The sequence below is a fragment of the Jaculus jaculus genome, chromosome 5 (genome assembly GCF_020740685.1).
Source record: "Jaculus jaculus isolate mJacJac1 chromosome 5, mJacJac1.mat.Y.cur, whole genome shotgun sequence".
NCBI lineage: Eukaryota > Metazoa > Chordata > Mammalia > Rodentia > Dipodidae > Jaculus > Jaculus jaculus.
Genome location: NC_059106.1, coordinates 124,999,014 through 125,017,018, shown reverse-complemented (window position 1 = coordinate 125,017,018; position 18,005 = coordinate 124,999,014). Strand labels below are relative to the sequence as shown.

The 18,005-nt window shown below is 35.3% G+C and overlaps 1 protein-coding gene across 1 annotated transcript in view; it reads right to left on the bottom strand.

The window, feature by feature from the left end:
* Rock2 (Rho associated coiled-coil containing protein kinase 2) overlaps nucleotides 1-18,005 on the bottom strand; it is a 197,540-nt gene that overhangs the window by 28,494 nt on the left and 151,041 nt on the right. Inside the window, exons 7-20 of the mRNA XM_004665687.2 lie at nucleotides 16,553-16,691; nucleotides 14,287-14,378; nucleotides 13,256-13,415; nucleotides 10,882-10,942; nucleotides 10,340-10,351; nucleotides 7,933-8,012; nucleotides 7,735-7,783; nucleotides 5,985-6,120; nucleotides 5,803-5,894; nucleotides 5,353-5,599; nucleotides 4,571-4,677; nucleotides 3,428-3,587; nucleotides 527-687; nucleotides 180-364 (exon numbers count right to left, since the gene is read on the bottom strand). Coding sequence (XP_004665744.1) covers nucleotides 180-364; nucleotides 527-687; nucleotides 3,428-3,587; nucleotides 4,571-4,677; nucleotides 5,353-5,599; nucleotides 5,803-5,894; nucleotides 5,985-6,120; nucleotides 7,735-7,783; nucleotides 7,933-8,012; nucleotides 10,340-10,351; nucleotides 10,882-10,942; nucleotides 13,256-13,415; nucleotides 14,287-14,378; nucleotides 16,553-16,691 — 1,681 coding nt within the window. The remainder of the gene's footprint in view (nucleotides 1-179; nucleotides 365-526; nucleotides 688-3,427; nucleotides 3,588-4,570; nucleotides 4,678-5,352; nucleotides 5,600-5,802; nucleotides 5,895-5,984; nucleotides 6,121-7,734; nucleotides 7,784-7,932; nucleotides 8,013-10,339; nucleotides 10,352-10,881; nucleotides 10,943-13,255; nucleotides 13,416-14,286; nucleotides 14,379-16,552; nucleotides 16,692-18,005) is intronic.

Below are 18,005 nucleotides of genomic sequence, written 5' to 3'. Positions count from 1 at the left end.
GAAGCACATCTAATCTATAAGGACAGCAGTGACATTCAATACCCCTATTTGTATGGACAGAGACTGTGGTCATGAAAGTAAAATGGTCAATCCCCATGCCCCTATCCCAGATAAACCACAATTAAGATATCACCATGTTAATAATTGTGTACATACTTTGTCTCAACCAATTAACTTACTTTCTAAGTTCAGCATTTTGCTTTTCCAAGTTCAATTTCATTTCCATGAGATGATTGTTCTCTTGTTTTAACTGTTTTTCTGACATTTTTAGTGTGTTAACTTGCTGGGTTTGCATCTTCAAGTCATTTTGCATAAGACAGCGCTTCTGTGTTTCCTGCTCTATTTTCAATGTTAAATTTCTAACCTATAAAAATAAATTGTATACTTAGCATATAAGTAAATTATTTTGAATTTTCAAAACACTGGTACTTTTCCCATGCATTTCATAGTAAAAGATGCATAAATAAAGCTAATTTATTATTGCTTTGTTTGTTTATTTTTAAATAACACTATAATGCATACTTACATCCTCATTTAACACATCTTTCTGTTTAAGGAGCTCATTTAACTTCTGCTGTGATTGTTTGAGATCACAATCCAGAATAGAGCATCTTTTCTCAGCTTCAAGCAATAGGTTCTCTACTTTCTGCTTTAAAGACCTTTCCTCCAAGAGCTTCTTCTCCATTTCTATTGCAATAAAATTGGATATCACATAAATTTGCAAATAAAAGTGCTTATTATTGATACTTCTTTATTGTATTTTATTCACTTCCAACTTAACATTTTCATCATTCTTTATTTGAAATATCAAAAAACTTATGTTTTATAAGTTTCATTTGCCAGACATAAAGTCTATCATACTGATAATACATCCAATCTAATGAAGGAAAGGTAATTTTGTTTTTATGACTATATAGGTGGCCAATATCTTTTTTAAAGTATTTATTAATTTATTTACTTATTTGAGAGAGAAACAGGCAGATAGAGAAAGGGTATGCCAGGGCCTCTAGCCATTGCAAACAAACTCCAGGCACACGTAACACCTTGTGTATCTTATCTGGCTTACATGGGTACTAGGGAATCAAACTTGGGTCCTTAGGCTTCCCAGGACCTTAACTTCCAAGTCATCTCTCCAGCCCAAGGCTAACATCTTTGAAAGAAAGATTCCTTTCTTCCTACTTTTGTCAATGTACTATTTTTACCTTCAAATATTCCAGGTAGATTTTATTATCTTTCTTTTCATACTATTATTATACAGATATTGAAAGTTGTGTTTCAAGGAGGTGGTAAAGGCCAAGACTCAGGCCAAATATCCTGAACTTAAATCCTGGCTTTGACATTCATTAATTATTTGACTAGATCTAATTATTATTTATTATAGGGTTTTGTTAGGTGAAAATTAAATCTATAAAAAGTTTAGTTTTTAGTAGTCTAAATGAAGCTGTCTTCAGGTACTACTATTTAGCCATTCTAAACATTTTATACGCACACTTGTGATTTTCACAGCCAACAAACCTATCATGGGTTTAGAGAAAATAAGGCATTGAAAGTTTAAGTGACTAGACAAAGTCACTGTTAGTAATTATTTGGCTAAGCCATGTTCTTAATCCAAGGAGGCAATAACATGTAGCCAAAAGATTAAATGTGTGCAACCCAGAGTTGAACGCCATCTATTATATTTAAGTTTTGTGAACCCATGTGTAAAATATGGAAGCCATCATGTACCTACTATTAGTATTGCAAGTACCAATTTAAAGAAAATGCTAGTTATATTACACTGAATTGGTTCATTCTCATCAGTTTACAGAATAATCAAATTATACTGACTCATTTAAAAACATCAAAAATATTTACACCCTACTGCACATAAATTATTTCAAAAGATAATTTAACTCTTATTTTTAGGACTAGACAGAAAAATACAGCACACTAACACCCTCTCTTCCAGTTAGATTTTTCTAATAAAGCACTCATTTCATTTCTTATCTCCTTGAATTAGTGTCTTAAACTAAACTGAATTCAGTAGGAAAATTTAAAGTGTGGGCTGGGGAGATGACTCAGTGGTTCATGTTTGTTTGCCAAGCTTGTCAGCCTGGGGTTTAATTCCCACATTATGCAGGGTTTAGAACCCACATAAAGCCAAATACACAAAGTGGTGTATGCAGTTCATCTGCAGTGTCAAGAGGTCCTGGCATGTCCATTCTCATTCTCTCTCTGCTTGCAAATAAATTAAAAAATGTTTTTTAAAATTTTATGTGATAATTGTATATAGTGATTAAAAAGGTTTTGTTTTGTTTTGTTTTGTTTTTGCTAACTTATTCATAAGAGTTTTAAGAATTCTAAGTCAAATATGTTGGCTCATGCATACAATCCAAGCACTTAGGAAGTTGAGGCAGGCAGATCACCATGAGTTCAAGACTGGCCTCAACTATAGAGCATGACTCTGTTTCTCTCTCTCTCTCACACGCACTTTAAAACAAAAAGTTTTAAAACTTCTTCGAAAATATTGATTAATTTTAGAATTTCAAATTCATTTTTATTATAATATTTGGAAACAAATTATCCTTTTCTTGTTGACAAGCTTAAGACAAAGGCTGGGTTTGTGAAAACTTTGAGATCTACTAGATTATATGCCTTTAACCAAATCTGACTCATTTTTATTAGGCCAGAGTTCAAAGTATTCAGTGAATTTATATATTCTATTAGATTAGCTATTATTTTAAAATCTTTATTTTATAAAACTGGTAATTATTTTGTACCATACTAGTGAAATGTCAAACGACAATAAATATGTCAAAAAACATATTTCTAGATCACTGGGTGTGATGGCCTATGCCTTTAGTCTCAGCACAAAAGAGGACGACGAGGTAGGAACATCACTGTGAGTTTGGGGTTAGCCTTGGAGTGAGCTCCAGGTCAGCCTAGGCTAGAGTGAGCCCCTGTAGCAACAACAACAAACCCAAAACAAGTAAGTAACAGTAGATATACCCAGAACTTCATACTCTGTACCTTTCACTAAAACATTAATTTCTTTTAGACCTCAAAATTTGTGGTTGAGCTGGGTATGGTGATGTACACCTTTAATCCCAGCACTCAGGAGGGCAGAGGTAGGAGGATCACCTTGATTGAGGCCACCCTGAGAATACAGAGTGAATTCAGGTTAGCCTGGGCTAGAGTGAGACCCTACCTTGAAAAACCAAAGCAAAAAAAAAATTGTGGTTGAATAATTTTGTTTTTACTTAACTACTTTAGATATGATCATTATAATCATGCAGAAATAAAAAATAAAAAGTACTCAAAGCTTCCCTGATGGTTCTCTTCCTTTAAGGTCCCAATACTTAGCAGTAAAATATAAATGTTCTTAAACCAGAGTTCAATGTAGAATGAATTATTGGACAAATGTTGGATGACTCTTTACAATGCATACCTTTCATGGCTTCTGATTTAGCTTCTTCAATAGATTCATAGATCTTGTTTTTATCTGCTAGTCGTGCTTTTGTGGTCTTGTGCTCAGCTTCTTCTTGTTCTAAGCTCTGCTGTATAACTTTTAGTTGGTATGTCATATCTATTTCCATGTTGCTCTTTTCCTATTAAACATGAACAGTGGCAACTTGAGAAAAAGGCTGGCTCACAACTTCAAACTTAAAAAATTTAAACAAGTTAATTACGAATGTTCAGTATTTTCCTGCTTGTCTTCATCCAGGCTTCCTGAACATTAAATAATCGATTCCCTCTACTTTTTCAACTCTCTGCCCCCTTCTACCACCTCTCTACTCCAGTGTTCAGAGGTCTTAATCCGGTCTGTTTAATTTGATCACAGCGTTCTCACTATACAACTCAAGTACTTTTCTTTAAAAAAAAAATATTTTAATTAATTAATTTGACAGAGAAAGAGGCAGAAAAAGAGAGATAATGGCTATGGCTAGAACCTCTAGCTACTGCAAACAAACTCCAAATACATGTGCATCTGGCTTTATGTGGGTACTGGGGAATTGAACCTTGGTCCTTTGGCTTTGCAGGTAAGCGCCTTAACTGCTAAGCCATCTCTCCAGCCCCTCAAGTACTTTTCAAGTGTCTCTTAATTTGAAGTCACTGCACTACTGACACTATCCATAGACCCTGTCATTCTCCTGGCTCTCCCCATCTAGCTCTCATCTTTCTTGCTGCTTCTTAAGTTTGTCCGTCTGCTTCTCAGAGACTAATGTTCTTTAGCTACCAGCCCTGTTTCCCTACAGTAATATTGCTCAAACTTTTACAGCATATCTAATGTTTTCTCTTGCTACATGTAAAAACAAAACAAAAAAAATCTGCTGCTAGACGTGAATAATAGGAGAGAAAATAGAAGAAAAAAAAAAGACATCAAAATACAAGAGATTCTAGTTGGAAAGAAGCCCCTTCTCCCCCAAAACATGAAAACAGAAGGGACACTAGTAGGGAAGAGGAAGAGGTTCAGTGGGAGTAGTAAGGGGACAAGGAAAGGTAATGGGAGGTCAATATGATGAAGATACATGCATGAAACTGTAAAAAAGCACATTCACATATAAAAAAGTAAAGCATAACATGTTTTTACCTTTTCCAGATCTGTGAACTTTTCTTGCAATTGTCTCTTCTCTAATTCTACTTTTGTTAGTAAGAGTTTGCCATTCTTTAAATCTTCTTCTAGGCCAGATATTCTACCTAAAAATTACAACATTGTTTAAAACAATATACTCATCAATTCATATACATTCCATTAAGAAATAATAATTTGTTAGACAATTTATATTTTGGAGCTTTTATTTATGAACGAGAGTTTTACAACTTGTCAGCAGAGTGCTTTACAGTTAAATTCTGCTGGAGACTACCCAAGAAACCAATACCAGTATTATTTGAATGTATATCTTTTGTTCACAAATTTTGTATCAATCTACTTATAATGTTCTAACTTTATATAACTGAATACTCCATTAAAAAAAAAAGCAAAAATAAAGTGCTGGGCATGGTAATGCATGCCTTTAATCCCAACACTTGGGAGGCAGAGGCAGGAGTATTGCTGTGAGTTCAAGGCCAGCCTGAGACTAGATAGTGAATCCCAGGTCAGCCTGGGCTAGGTCAAGACACTACCTTGAAAAACCACAAAAGAAAATAAAGCCAAATTCACAAAGTGGCACATGAATCTTGAGTTCATCTGTAGTGGCAAGGGGCCCCAGCATACCCATGCTCACTCTTTCTCCCTCACTCTCTCAAATAAGTAAATAAAAAATTTAAAAACCAACAAATGCGCTCCTCCAGCACATTATCCATTATATATAGTGTTAGTTTTCAATGTACAGATTACCAAAATCAAATTAAGTCCAATCTTTACTTCTATACCTTGTAAATCATTAATTATCTCTGTTCCATGGGTCCGGTCCCTTCTTTCAGATTCTAGAGCTGACTGAAGATTGATAAATTCCTTTTCCAGCTTTAATTTAGCAGTCTCCAGCAGGCAGTTTTTATCCTGTAGATCTCTATTGTTACATTCCAGCTGCTGAATCTGTTTTGAACTTTCTGCCTGGGTTTTTCTTAACCGGGCTGCAGTATCAGATTCTGTTCGCAGCAAAGCATTGGCCTCATCCAGCTGTGATGCCATTCAAAAGCAAACAAATATGTCAATTACCTCATTAAAAACAACTTAAATGAAAATCCGAAAGGATTTTTCTAAGGATATCCTTTTAAAATTAGAGGCAAAGTCTTTTTACAAAGATTGTCAATTACAATTAATGTCAACAAGCCATCCTGAACAAAATTCAGCATCTTTTTTACAAACTGACATCAACCTACTTGTTTTTGTAGTTGATTGACTTTCTCGGTGGATATTTGAGAGTTCTGATTTCTTTTTTTTAAATCTTCAAGCTGATCTTTCAAGCTATTAACTGTGATACAAAGCACATTAGTGGCAAACTTAATACATCACATACATTCAATCTATTTCTTGATAAACATTAAATTTTTACAATACAAACCATCATTTTCCAAATTTCGTTTCTTATCAGCTTCATGGTCAGCTTTCCGTTGATACTCTGCATTTTTATGCTGCAGAAGAGCCTTTTCTCTTTCCAACTGTCTTAATGCTGATTCCACATTTTTTCTTAAGGTAATCTGAAATAATGCTTATTATTATCAAAAGGAAATATGCATAAAAATTTAATGAAAACATTAATTATTTCAAACAGATAAGAAGTTATCTCAAAAAATGCTATCACTGTGTTAAAATTATGTTTTCCATGTGTGATGCCTAATTAGTTGCCACTGTGACAGATTTAGTAGAATCATCGTGAAAACAAATCTTTGGTCATGTCTGTGACAGTCTTTTTAGAGTTAGGTTAATTGATGTGGGAAGATACATACTAACTGTGAGTAGCACCATCTCATGGGCTGGGGTCCTAGACTGTAAAGGAGAAAATGAGCTAAGCAGTAGCATTCATCTCTCTACAAAGGGCTCTCCCCAGCCCTTTTTCAGGGTTTTTCTACACAGTGTTAGGCCCACTACTTAATGCGTCAATTACATTACAAAGCCTCTCCTTAGTAGTTTATACTAGCAATATTGACTTTAAAGCTTGTTCACACCACTATGAGCAGCCCTCTATGACTGACCATCCTCTTGAACTGTAAGGCAAAATAACTTTCTTGTCCTTAAATTGCTCTTACCAGGTATTTATTGCAGCAATGAGAAAGGTCACCAATACTTCTGTTTGTAAAATAGCACACCACTCTTAAATAATCAAGACTCTAAAAGCTTTTTTTAATATTAAAAGTCAAGTTTTCTATACAGCATTTCATTATTACCATTATTAGTACTACTGATCTAAAATACTATGAATATCAATTTTAACTATTAAAATATTATTTATTTGAGCTAGAGGGAGAAAGAGGGTGACAGTGATAGAGTGGGTATGGGCATGCCAGGGCCTCCTGTCACTGCAATTGAACTCTAAATGCATGTGCCACTTTGTGGAATTGAACCCTGGTCTATTAGGCTTTGCAATCAAATGCCCTTAAGCATTGAATCATGTCTCTAGCCTGATAAGTGTCAACTTTGTAAAAACAGTCCCTTTCTGATTTTAAGCCATGTCATTATAAGGAAAATACAAGTGAGATTTTTTAAATTATTTTTTTAAGTTCTCATACTAAGAAATGGGTTTCATGATGGCATTTTCATGCAAATTGTTTCTAGTTGAAATACCTATAGATACTTAAATTAGCTCATGTTTTCAAGACAAGTCTAGATAACAGAAGTTACCCTATAATTTCAGTTCTGTTCACCTATGCAACAAAGGTAGGTTTTGTTGATATGCATTGCCATGGTATTGTAAAATCTCTGTAGGTAAGTAGACATCATGATTTTACTAACAAAATTGTTAATGAGTTGGGCATGGTGGCGCATGCCTTTAATCCCAGCATTCAGGAGACAGAGGTAGGAGGCCACCCTGAGACTACATAGTGAATTCCAGGTCAGCCTGAGCTAGAGTAAAACCCTACCTTGGAAAATGAAATAGAAAAAAAGGATAAATAAAAATTGTCAATGAAAGGACAGGGAAAGTTGCCAGGTATGGTGGTGCATGTCTTTAATCCCAGCACTTGGGAGGCAGAGATAGGAGGATCACCAAGTTCGAGGCTACCCTGAGACAACATAGTGAATTCCAGATCAGCCTAGGCTAGAGAAAGACCCTACATTGAAAAACCAAAAAAAAAAAAAAAAAAGGGAAAATTTACCTCATCTTCTAGCTCCTTTGCTGTTTTCTCAAGGCGAGTATTAATAGATCTAAAGAATTTTAGAAAGAAACAGTAAATAAATAATTATAATGTATGATAAAGAATAGCCCCAAATTACAAAATTAGTTTGCAGCTTCTCTCTTTCAGGAAATGTTGAAACCTCAACTTTCACACAAAGTACCCATCTATGAATCATACTTGCACTTCAGCTCTAGCTCTTCCTTGGCTTGTGTTTCACTGTTAAGGTGTTCTTCTAGTGTATATAATTTTTTCTGAATCTGTCAAAAAAAACAAGAAACTGTAAGTTTTGGTTATATGTGAAGGTAAGACTTGAAAATAATGATTAGCTTATTTTACATTTTCCACTTAATATATGCTCCTCTCTAATAGTATGGTGTTTGTACCAGCTCAGTTCACTTACAGAGGGAAAAGTTCCCCGTATCCTGCTTTTTTCTGCATCACAGCACACATGTAGGTATAAATACACTTACAAAGCCACAGAGAAGCTCTCATTTTGGCAGAATTTTTCTATGATACCAAGTTTAAGCCACTATAAATAAAGGATACCAATTCTGGCCTCCTTACATGATTCTTCTTTATGTGAAAATATTGTCACTATATTGTGATTATGGGATGAAGATGAAAGGTTTATATCTTAAATCAATATACACACTATTCTAATGAATTTACTCAGAAACAGAGGGTTGCTATTAAAAATGAGAAATAAGGGATGGATGTGGTGGTGTATACCTGTAATCCTAGAATTAAAAAGGCTGAGGCAAAGAATCTCAAACACAAGGCCCACATGGGTTACAATTAGACTGTCTCCAACAATGTGCAGCAAAACACAAGGAAGTTCATGCAAATTCTTTGTATGTATGATTTTTTTTTAAGTTTTTCATTTTTATTTACTTGTTAGAGATACAGGGGGGGGTGGAGGGAGAGAGAGATAATGGGCATGGCAGGGCCTGTAGCCACTGCAAATGAACTCCAGCTACCTTGTGCATCAGGCTTATGTGGTACCTGGAGAACTGAACCTGGGTCCTTAGGCTTTGCAGGCAAACATCTTAACCAATAAGCCATCTCTCCATGTGTGATCTTTAAAAATATTTTTATTTATTTATAATCAGAGAGAAAGCAGAGAGACAGAGAGAATGGGAGCTTGAAAAAAACCTTTTCTATTATTTATATTTAATCAGATAGAGGGAAGGAAAGAGAGAGGGATAGAGAGGGCAGGGGAGTGACTGGGAGGGAACTAAGTATGCCAGGGTCTCTGGTCACTGCAAATGGACTCCAGATGCATGGGCTACTTTGTGCATCTGCCTTTATGTGGGCACTGGGAAACTGACCCCATACCATCAGGTTTTGCAGGCAAGTGCCTATTTGTTCAGCCATCCCCCCAGCCTTTCTTTTGTGTTTTTTCTATAAAGTGCTAGGCCCACTACTATGAAGACAGTCTTACTTAATGAGTTTTAAATAGTTAATTACATTAAAAATCCTCTCCTTAGTTTTTGTTGATTTTATTTATTTGCAAGAAGTCGGGGGAGAGGGGTGGGAATATGAATGGGAGTACCAGGGCCTCTAGCCACTGCAAATGGAACTCCAGATGCACGTACCACTTTGTGCATCATCTGGCTTTACATGGGTATTAGGGAATCAAACCCAAGTCGCTAAACACTGCAGGCTGAGCCATCTAGACTCCAGCCCTTCACCATGTTGATTTTAAAGCAAATTAAAATTACAAAAGTTAAAAGGCTAAAAAAAAATTATAAAAGTTACTAAATTAAGTAATCAATCCACTGAAATATTCTTTTTTAAATGATACGTTAGTTCGTGTGGTACCTTAGGTACAATGTCATGTACTTTCTTATGAATTCTAACAAAAACAGTAAGACAGTGGTATTATATCCACTTGATAGAGAAACTGAAATTCAGAAAGAGTGTAAGACTAAGGCCAAGCCAGTACATGGTAGCATCAAAACAAACTGAGGTCCATTAGGCTCTAGAGCCAATGTTCTTTATTATTCTTTCAGTGATTATGTTTTCTATGGTTTCTTAACTATCTCACCTATCTTAAGAAAATCTCTAGTATACCAAAACAAATACATGTAGGATAATGGACTAGTCAAGCTTAATTGCTTTTGGCTGCTATTACAATAATTTGAGCATGCTAGGTGTGACATGTTAATTAAAAGTTCTTGCTGACAGCACATATTGATAAATAAAAAATATTAAAATTATATAACACAGTCTCTGTGTGTGTGTATTTTCCCCTACCCCAAGGTAGGGTCTCATTCTAGCCCAGGCTGACCTGGAACTCACTCTGTAGCCTAAGCTGGCCTTGAACTCATGGTGATCCACCTACCTCAGCCTCCCAAGTGCTGAGATTAAAGGTGTGCACTACCATGCCTGGCTAAAATGGTATAACCTATATTTTAAACAACAAACTCATAAGAAAATCAGTAAGAGGGATACTTGGTAGCAAAAATGACAGGAACTTCTCTCGTGGGTAGATGTAGTACTCCAAATGGAAAGTAGACTACGACTATATTAAAACATTGCTAGACTGCAGAGTTTGTCTCCTTTTCAGTATATGACAACATACCTCCTGACATTCCTATTAAGAAAAAAAAATAGAGAAAACAATCAGTACTTGTCATACTTTATGAAATTATTAAAACACAAGTCATACCAAAATTATCTAAGCTACTCTTCTACTTTCTGTAAGTTTGAAGAATAAGCATTATCATTTATGTGTATGATTTGGCTTACAGTCACAAAATACTATAACATTCTGATGTTATTCTTTACATAAATACATCCTTAAATAAAAACTCAGAATTTGAATCTTTCTCCAACTTCTGAGCTAACCTCCCAATATTTGGACTCTTACAGCAGTAAGATTATAAAAATTTCTAAGTGGAATTACAACTGTTTATAAACCCATTGTTTTGCTACAGAATTAAGCGTAAGGCCATGTATATTTCATCTTCCTACTAACATGATATCTGGAACATCAACACTATTCACATAAATGAATCACTTCAATAGGTTTTGTACTGCTCATAAAAACCATCTTGTGATTTAAAAAGTAGTATCAAGTAAGCATTTTAAAAATCAGTGGTATTAGTAAAAACATATACATACTTCACTTTTCCTTGACTGTATTAAATCATTTTCTCTACAAGGTGGAGAATCACTTAATAACCTGTAAGGAAGAGAGAAGAAAGTTCTTTTGTATTTGGGTTTTATTTGTTTCCTTATTCAATGAAGCTATTCTCAGATTTAAATATCAACTACAAAGTTTTCTTTTATACTTCAACATTTTTTTTTTTTTGCTGGTAGACATATTTATATTATTTTCAGAAATTTTATTTATTTTGTTGTTGTTTTTTTTTTGTTGAAGCAGGATTTCACTCTAGCCCAGGCTGACCTGTAACTCACTCTGTAGCCTAGGCTAGACTTCTACCTCAGTCTCCCTAGTTCTGGGATTAAAGGTTTGTACCATCACACCTCGCCAGAAATTTTAAATGCTGAACTTTTTCTGCCTTTCCTTAGTAGGTGGCCTAGTCTTAACTTTGTTGGGACTAGGATTTTCTTGGTTTTGTTATCTCATGCGAGGAACAGCTCGGAACTGTGCAAACTATGACAGCTGATCAGTGTTGCCATTAAATACAAATGGACCAAATTTTCTCAAATGTCTTTAATATTTCACTAAGCTTTTTGAACTATTTTTTTATTTTTATTTATTTGAGAAAGAGGCAGATAGAGAGAGAGAATGGGTGTGCCAGAGCCTTTAGCCACTTCAAATGAACTCCAGACACATGCACTAACTTGTGCATCTGACTTACGTGGGTCCTGGGGAATTGAACCTGGGTCCTTTGGCTTTGCAAGGAGGCACCTTAACCACTAAGCCATCTCTCCAGCCCTCATTCAACTTTTTAACAGTTCTTAGTGGCTCCTTTGTGTCAGTCAAATGTCCCTAAGTAAAGCACATGAACATTTATCTCTTGGGATATTCTTCTCTTAAACACTTTTTCTAACTTACGTCTAAAATCCACTTCAATCAGTAACTTTTTTTGTTTGTTTGTTTGTTTTGATTTTTGAGGTAGAGTCTCACTCTGGCCCAGGCTGACCTGGAATTAACTATGTAGTCTCAGGGTGGCCTTGAACTCATGGCGATCCTCCTACCTCTGCCTCCCAAGTGCTGGGATTAAAGGCGTGCGCCACCATGCCCGGCCAATCAGTAACTATTTATTGACTGTTTTTAATGGTTGAATTTGTGCCAAATACAGAGATTACAGGCAAGAAGATCACAATCCAGTAACACAGCATATCCCATGTCCTACACGTCAGACCCACTGAACTAAGCTCTTATTCCCAGTAAATGTTTACAATTCCACTTTTGCTTCTACCATTCACTGCCCCCACCAGTCTCTTTTAATCTCCCCATAATGTCAACTAGACTACATCTTGGCCACTCAAAATCCTTTCTCATTGTCAGACTTAGTTAAAATACTACCTATCTCCTCCTTGAGGTCTTATTTGACTTCTCCCTATTATTACTCAAAACAAATGTGACTTTTGCTTTTTCTTCTGAATTATCTCAAATTCTCTTGGCATGTTTTAAAAATTTTATTTGTTTGCAAGCAGAGAGAGGGGGGAGGAAAGAAGGATAAATAAGAATGGGCACATGCCAGAGCCTCTAGCCATTACAAGTGAACTCCAGATACACATGGCACTTTGTGCATCTGGCTTTATGTGAGTACTAAGGAACCAAATCCTGGTTGGTAAGCTTTGCAGCAAGCACCTTAATCACTGGGCCATTGCTCCAGCCCCATCTTGGCATACTTCTAAAGGAAATTATCACATTTTACCCTTCCCTATGACTCTAATTCTCTTATATACTTCACCAAAAGCTCCATCAAAAGCACAGGTATTTGTTCTTATTCTATGTTGTTAAAAAGTTAAGATAGCGCCTTTAAATTATTTGTAAACGGATATTATGTAGCACTCAAATAGCAAATAAAATAAATGTAGCCCCAGGAATTGCAGAAATGGATCAGTAATTGCTGGTAGCCTGGGTTCAATTCCCAAGTCATCCATGTAAACTGGACACAAAAAGTGATTCAAGTGTTTGGTGTTTGCTTGCAGTGGCATGAGGTCCTCGCATACCAGTACATATACACACGCATGCGAGATAAATAAAAAATTAAAAAATAGTTCAGACAGGCATAGTGGCACATGCCTTTAATCCTAGAATTCAGGAGGCAAAGGTAGGAGAATCACAATGAGTTCGAGGCCAGCCTGGGACTACTGTGAGTTCCAGGTCAGCCTGAGCTAGAGTGAGACACTATCTGGAAACAAACAAAACAAAACAACAAAAGGTCAGATAGTACATTTTCAAAAACCAAAAAGTTTAAAACAAATTAACATTTCATCTTCAGTTATTCAATCTCAAAATGAGATACCTTATGGCTAAGCTATGAAAACAGTAAAATTTAATAAACAAATCACATACAAATTTTCTCTAAAGTAGGTAAATCCTATAAAAGGCAGCTGGTTTCCCACAAAAGCTTTAGGAATTGGAAAAGTTTCTACATCTCCTTTATCATCTTCAATGTCATCAAAATTGCTGCTGTCTATATCACTGCTGAGTTCAGGCACTACTGGAGCAGCCGCTATTAAAAAAAAAAAAAAAGAACTGAGTGATTTTATTCATAACCAAAACATAAAAGACAAACCAACTCTATTTTATAATTAAGACTATTTTATTGGATACAATTTTAGAAACTTAAGCTTCCATTTTTCCATTTCACAGAATTAAAATTTTATAAGTTTTAAACTAATATATCAAAGAAGGAAAGGTACATAATGATAGGTGCTAAAATTACCAGTATCAATAATAGATTGACTGGGTAGGATTCTCACTTTTGTACATCTTTACATGGAAAATGTTTCTTACCTTTAAAATGAATCAATGTCATTTGTGAAAAAAGATAAAGTTAAAATTCACCAGAGTACTGTCTCCATAAGAAATATTGATTTGTCAATTCAAGTCACTCAAAAGTACTGGCTTATATTCTCCCCATTCTAAAAATTATTGAGATCCATAAAAATTGACTTGGCAAAGTACACAATGTATCATGTTTATCACAAAATAATTGGGAAATGTTCCCAGGGGTTGGGGAGGCTGCCTAGTGGTTAAAGGCATTTGCTGTCTAACTACCCCCGACCCCTGCCACCCATATAAAGCCAGATCCATGAAAGAGGTGCATGCATTTTGGAGTTATTTACAGTGGCAAGAGGCCCTGTTGCACCCATTCTCTCTCTCTTAAGTAAATAAAAAAATTAAAAATACATACTAGTTTTGTCAGATAGTCATAAAATATTTAGTTACAATTTTGTTATAGGAAAGTAATTTTTAAAAAATTTCTCAACTTAAAAATGAGTTAGCCTATGTGGTATCAAACATGCCTATTATTGTAGAAGCTGAAAATTAGTTTATGAGACTTAAAATATGATGGAATGGAAGTAGATTTATTGACTTACTCTCTCTTATGTTATCCCAATTCCACTGATCATTCTTAAAGAAAGGATGCTGTTTGATTTCTTCTACCCCATTTCTCCCAAGTCGTACCTCCCTAAACAATGCAGTTAAAAAAATTGTATTATAAAAAATAAACTATGAAAAAAGCAAAAACATTAACTCTTAACAGTTTACTTAAAATAAGAACCACAAAACAACTGAAATGTTTTTGTTGAAAACTTCAGCTTACATGTTTTTCAAAAATAAGCAATCAATTTTACAGTGTTTAATTTCTGGGTAGATTAAAAAGACCTCAATGATGTGTGGGAAATAAAATATATTTCCATTGGCACTTAACATCAAACAAAAGCATAGGAGACCTTTATATAAAATTTTTCTCCTGTACAAGCCAAACTGCATGACCCACCAACCTCAAGACTTAAGAAAAATCTAACTTACTACTTCAACTTTCTCTAATAAAATTTTTATTAAAAAAATTCTTCTTAAAAAGAATACATATAATTTTGCAGCTATCCATACTTTCTATGCTATTCTCTTTTTATGCTTACATTTAATGATTCAAAATACAAGAAAAATATTAAGAATGTTGGGTTTTGAGCCACTAAATCTTCATGAAAATAAACAGCATCTGCTTCAGATGTGCTTCTTGGTGCTATGTTTAATACAATTGGGAAACACTATGTACCTGAAGGAACATGCTGTAGCCTGCATTATGACATTGTCACTTTCAAAACAGCTATTGTCAGGCATGGTGGTATACCCCTTTAATTCCAGCATTTAGGAGGCAGAGGTAGGAGAATCGCTAGGAGGGACTACAGAGTAAGTTCCATGTCAGCCTGGGCTAGAGTAAGAACTTACAGAAGCAGGAGAGAAGAAGCAAGTCAAAACAGCTGTTCACTATCTATAATCAATCATTTCTTAGTCTGTACCCCTCCCAATAAGTTGTTACAGCAAAATATTCATAACAGTATTCCTTTTAATAGCATATGCTATATACCCTGTGGGTTACTTGAAGGAAGGAGAGAGGTCTCACTTTGAAGCTCAGGCTGGGTGGTCTTGAATTCCTAGGAATCTTCCTGTCTCTGCCTCCCAAGTCCTAGGATTATAGGCATGATCCACCATGCCTGGCTTGTACACTGTATAATGCAATGCTCACAAACTCCATTAACATTATTCAAGTTATATTTTGAGCTTATCAATATTGATTTTCATCATATAATTAGCAAAATTTAAAGCTTCAGTAAGTGACTGATAAATACAAGTTTCCTTTCTAATGATGGAAAATGAAACAACTTTTGTTACCTCCAATAGACAATTAAAAAAATTTATGACATTCATTTTGAGAGAAAAATCACATTGTTAGTGAAAACATATAATGATGTAACTTCTCTGGGTATCAATTTTTTGGGGGGTGAAAATCACTTCATTCTAAAATTCTAGCTTTACAGATTTTATCCTACAAAAGTATGTAAATATGAATGCATGAGGATTATCACTGCAGTCCTCACAGCTACCAGATAATAAACCATTAGGTCTGCAGAGATATTGTAGCAGGTGAAAGCCAGAAATATTCCTATTTATATAATCTGAGACCCTATTTTACGGACAATCAATTATTTACCAAAAAATTAATAATTTCCCCAAGATCACGAACTAATGAGTCATTTTTGGAATAGGATATGACCACCCTCTAGTATGTATTAGTCTTTTGCTAGGATGACTTAAACCACAAGTATAAAGCAGGACAAGGGAAAAGAACGAGACAGACAAACCAAAGAAGAAAAATCAAATCACTAACATCTCCTTTTGAAGCAGGTTTTCACATCTTTGTTCACCTATTTGTTTTTAAAATTATAGATTTTCCAGATTTGTTCATACTCAAATGCAAATAAAATAGGATTGGGAACAAGACATTTCCATGTCAAGCAGTTTTTGAAATTACAGACTGTTGAGTTTTTATACCACAAGAGGGTAAAATGTCTGTCATGTAAGTTTTATTTTACTAAATTCTGTGGGGTGTGTGTATGTGAGTGTGTGTGTGTGTGTGTGTGTGTGTTGTTTTTGGACATGAGGAGCAGAGCAATAGTGAGCTTATAATTAGTATGCATACAAAAAATGATGAAGGTAATCCAACACCAGGCTTAGCTGTAAGAATTAGTTAAACCAGAATCTTATGCAAGAATGAGTTCATATGTAAATAAACTGTTTTCATTTCTACAAATCTAAAAGCAAAGGGATTTTTCTATAAAGAAACTCAATGTATGTTACCTATCTGTTAGGAAGGCACAGATGAGATTCTTCGCATGCTTAGTAATTTCGGCATCTTCAGGGAAACACAGTGAATTTTTATGATCCATAATTTTGCTGTAAGTTCCTACCAGTGAATCTGCATAAAATGGAGTATCCCCTAAAAATTTAAGAAAACAGTGACTGTAATAAGGAATTCAAATTAAATATTTTTTTACCAATTTAAATCTGTCCACATGCATGGCAGATCAAATGGCCCAGGTGCCAAGAATCATAGTCAAAAAAAGTGACATACAAAAAAAAAATACATTGATTCTCTACTCTTAAATGCAATGTTAATTCCATAATTTCTTCTTCTTTTTTTCTTTTCTTTCTTTCTTTTTCTTTCTGGCTGGAATTCACCCTCAGGGTGGTCTCAAACTCAAGGCGATCCTCCTACCTCTACCTCCACACCCAGGTTAATTTGTTCTTTTTTTGAGGATGGCCTTCAAATTATGATCTTCCTGCCTCCACCTCCACAATGATAAGATTACAGGCATGTGTCATTATAATCTTTAAAAAAATTATTTAAGCTGGGGATACAGCTCAATGGTAGAGTGCTTGGCAATTCTGCATAAGGCTGTAAATTCAATCCTCAGTATTATAGAAGGAACAAAACAAAAAAGCAATAGCAAAAGAAACAAAAACAAAAGACTGAGGGAAATAATTTACTAAACAATTAAAAAGAAAAATCTCTAGGTCAGGCTGGAGAGATGGCTTAGTGGTTAAGGTGTTTGCTTGCAAAGCCAAAAAAGGATCCCTGTTTGATTCTCCAGGACCCACATAAGCCAAATGTACAAAGGGGTACATGCATCTGGAGTTTGTTCGCAGTGGCTAGAGGCCCTGGCATGCCCATTCTCTCTTTCTCTACCTCTTTCTTTCTCTCTCAAATAAACAAATATTTTTTAACAAAGAAAAATCCCTGGGGCTGGAGAGATGGCTTAGCGGTTAGGCATTTGCCTGTAAAGCCTAAGGACCCAGGTTCGAGACTCAATTCCCCAGGACCCATGTTAGCCAGATGCACAAGGGGGAGCATGCATCTGGAGTTCGTTTACAGTGGCTAGAAGCCCTGGCATGCCCATTCTCTCTCTCTCTCTCTTCCTCTCTCTGTCGCTCTCAAATAAACAAAAAAATTAAAAGAAAGAAAAAGAACAATCCCTAGTTGAATCAGCATCTTGAAATGACTCTTGCTGTGTTCCTATATACAGCAGCCACTAGCTACATGTGGCAATTAATTATACTGAAATTTAATAAGATGAAAAGTGCAGCTCCCTAGTTAGATATACTAGACACATTTCAAGTGTTCAGTGTGACTAGTGGCTACCACAGTGCATGGCACAGATATAAATCATTTTGATCATGGCAGATTGAGTAGTGCTGCTCTAAGCACTTTGATTACTTCATGTGGGAGGGAGTAGGGCCCACAGAGTCCATA